At 36.7% G+C, this 2,500-nt stretch overlaps 2 protein-coding genes across 3 annotated transcripts in view; one reads left to right on the top strand and one right to left on the bottom strand.

The window, feature by feature from the left end:
• The window catches only part of LOC113819696 (mucin-2), a 143,226-nt gene that overhangs the window by 96,466 nt on the left and 44,260 nt on the right, over window positions 1-2,500 (bottom strand). The gene's annotated exons all lie outside the window — the stretch shown is intronic.
• The window catches only part of LOC113811873 (gamma-interferon-inducible lysosomal thiol reductase), a 4,952-nt gene that overhangs the window by 964 nt on the left and 1,488 nt on the right, over window positions 1-2,500 (top strand). The window contains exons 3-4 of the mRNA XM_027363717.2: window positions 1,298-1,465; window positions 2,464-2,500. The exon at window positions 2,464-2,500 is cut by the window's right edge and continues 110 nt beyond it. Of these exons, the coding sequence (XP_027219518.1) occupies window positions 1,298-1,465; window positions 2,464-2,500 (205 nt within the window). The remainder of the gene's footprint in view (window positions 1-1,297; window positions 1,466-2,463) is intronic.

Below are 2,500 nucleotides of genomic sequence, written 5' to 3'. Positions count from 1 at the left end.
TGTGTGTGTGTGTGTGTGTGTGTGTGTGTGTGTGTGTGTGTGTGTGTGTCTGTGTGTGTGTGTGTGTGTGTACATATATACATACATACATACATACATATATATATATATATATATATATATATATATATATATATATGTATATATATATTTATATATACATGCATGCATACACATATTTATATACATATATATACATATGTATACATACATATATATATATATACATATATATGTACATATATATATATATATATATGTATATATATATATATATATATATATATATATATATATATATATATATATATACATATACATACACATATTTATATACATATATAGACATATGTATATATATATATATATATATATATATATATATATATATATATATATATATATATATATATATATGTGTGTGTGTGTGTGTGTGTGTGTGTGTGTGTGTGTGTGTGTGTGTGTGTGTGTGTGTGTGTGTGTGTGTGTGTGTGTGTGTGTGTGTGTGTGTGTGTGTGTGTATGTGTGTGTGTGTGTGTGTATGTGTGTGTGTGTGTGTGTATGTGTGTGTGTGTGTGTGTGTGTGTGTGTGTGTGTGTGTGTGTGTGTGTGTGCGTGTGTGTGTGTGTGTGTGTGTGTGTGTGTGCGTGTCCTTCACGATGACCCGGGCAGTCGTAACTAGTATTGTTCCTGCCAGAATTTACATCGATTAAGTAACCAATTAGATATATCATTTAAAAAAATAAAACTGTCTTCAAATACAGCATTTCCCAATCTACAGTAAATTACAAGGCTTCAAAGGGTAAAAATATAAGAAAATGAATACTATTCAAAAATATGTTTATCTGCTGTGAGTATAATCATGTGTTTGATGAAAATGGCAACATGCTGGCTTATAATTTTACTCCACCATCACAACACGGCATCGCACTACGCCTCTTCCATCACCACACATCACCACTATCATTACCACTACCACATGCAACCATTATCACCACTACTACCATCCTTATGCCCCCTGCCATCATCACAAACTGCTTTAGAAAAAATAATGATGTGTCACCGACATTGATTTTGTGTTTGTCTACTTCTATCAACATAAAAGACTGAATTTGGGATCGGTGAATGAATTGGATAGAATGAACTGGCCGAACGTGCCAAATCGGCCGGATAAAGTGGCTGAATGAATAGATTGAGACGGGTGACCTTCCTGGCGCAAGGGACTAACCAAACAAAAAAAAGATGGGGAGCCTTTGCTTTCAAGCATCTGAATTCAACATTCCTACATTCCTAACAGGAACAGCCTTCTGGAGACGGCTACACCTTTGAGTGCCAACACGGGCCGGGTGAGTGCAAGGGCAACAAGATCGTCATGTGTGCCAAGAAGTACTTGGACCATGAGACCTACGTCGACTTCACTCTCTGCCTCATGAGTGGCTTCTACCCACCTATCGAGGGCGAGAAGGTAGGCCTATGTTTCAATGAATGGGTTTAAAATTCGGGAAACAGGTTAGTCATAATAGAGTGGTTGGGTATTAGTTGGACAGACTTACGTAAGGAATATTTGAATTTAAATGTTATCGAAAGGATTGATATTAGGTACATAGTAGAAAAAAAATACACGGGGTCCGTTACCTACCATAAACATTAGGCATCATTTCCACCGTAAGGACACTTTTTTACGACAGGATTCGAGGGGGCGGGCCTTTGCTTTGGGCGTGGTCATATTCAAACCGATCCGTTGCAAAAGTAAATGAACAACATGAAATAGTTATTTAGCATAAAAGCGTAAAGTCATAGCATAATGTACATAAGATTCGTGTTGAGCAGTGAAGGTGATAACTTTATACGTCGTAGATATAATGGTACTTCAAAGATATTCTAAGCTTTCATTTTATATTAGCTGCGATTTTGTGATGTAAAAGGTTGTGTGTAGAGATGTTACAAAAGCTTTAATGAAAATCAATACTTATTTTGCCGTATGTACAAATAAATGCCTTTATAATGTCAAGGGGGTAGGTAAAATAATTATCGTAAAGGCCACAAGCTATCACAGAGATTGTTATGAGGATATTGTCACCGTTTCTTGTTGGTTAGATTGACATATGGAACATCTCTGTGCCTAAGTGCTAGCATGTAAGTCGAGAAAGGGGATATCTTAATTATTGTTTTTGGAAGTAAAGACCTATAAAGACCGTATCAGGTCCGGCGGCTTGCCATTACAGTGTAGATCGATAGTGAATACATTAATGCGTGTATGCTGTCTTACACGTGATGCTGCTTGCTACACGGAACTTCTTGCACATGTCTACATTTTAATGCCTAAACCTTGTGTAGCTCGATATAGGGAACATCTTGATTGTGCTGTATTGTAGATTGGTATATTAACCATCTTATAATATGCTATTTTATACTAAGTGCTACTTTCTCCACATGTCGACTTGCCCTCTTCCTCTTCCTTAGTGTGCCGAGAGAGTGGGAGTGGAGTGGCAGCCCATCG

The sequence above is a fragment of the Penaeus vannamei genome, chromosome 2 (assembly GCF_042767895.1).
Source record: "Penaeus vannamei isolate JL-2024 chromosome 2, ASM4276789v1, whole genome shotgun sequence".
Lineage (NCBI taxonomy): Eukaryota > Metazoa > Arthropoda > Malacostraca > Decapoda > Penaeidae > Penaeus > Penaeus vannamei.
Note: the sequence above shows the minus strand (reverse complement) of the source record. Positions and strands in the feature narration are given on the sequence as shown.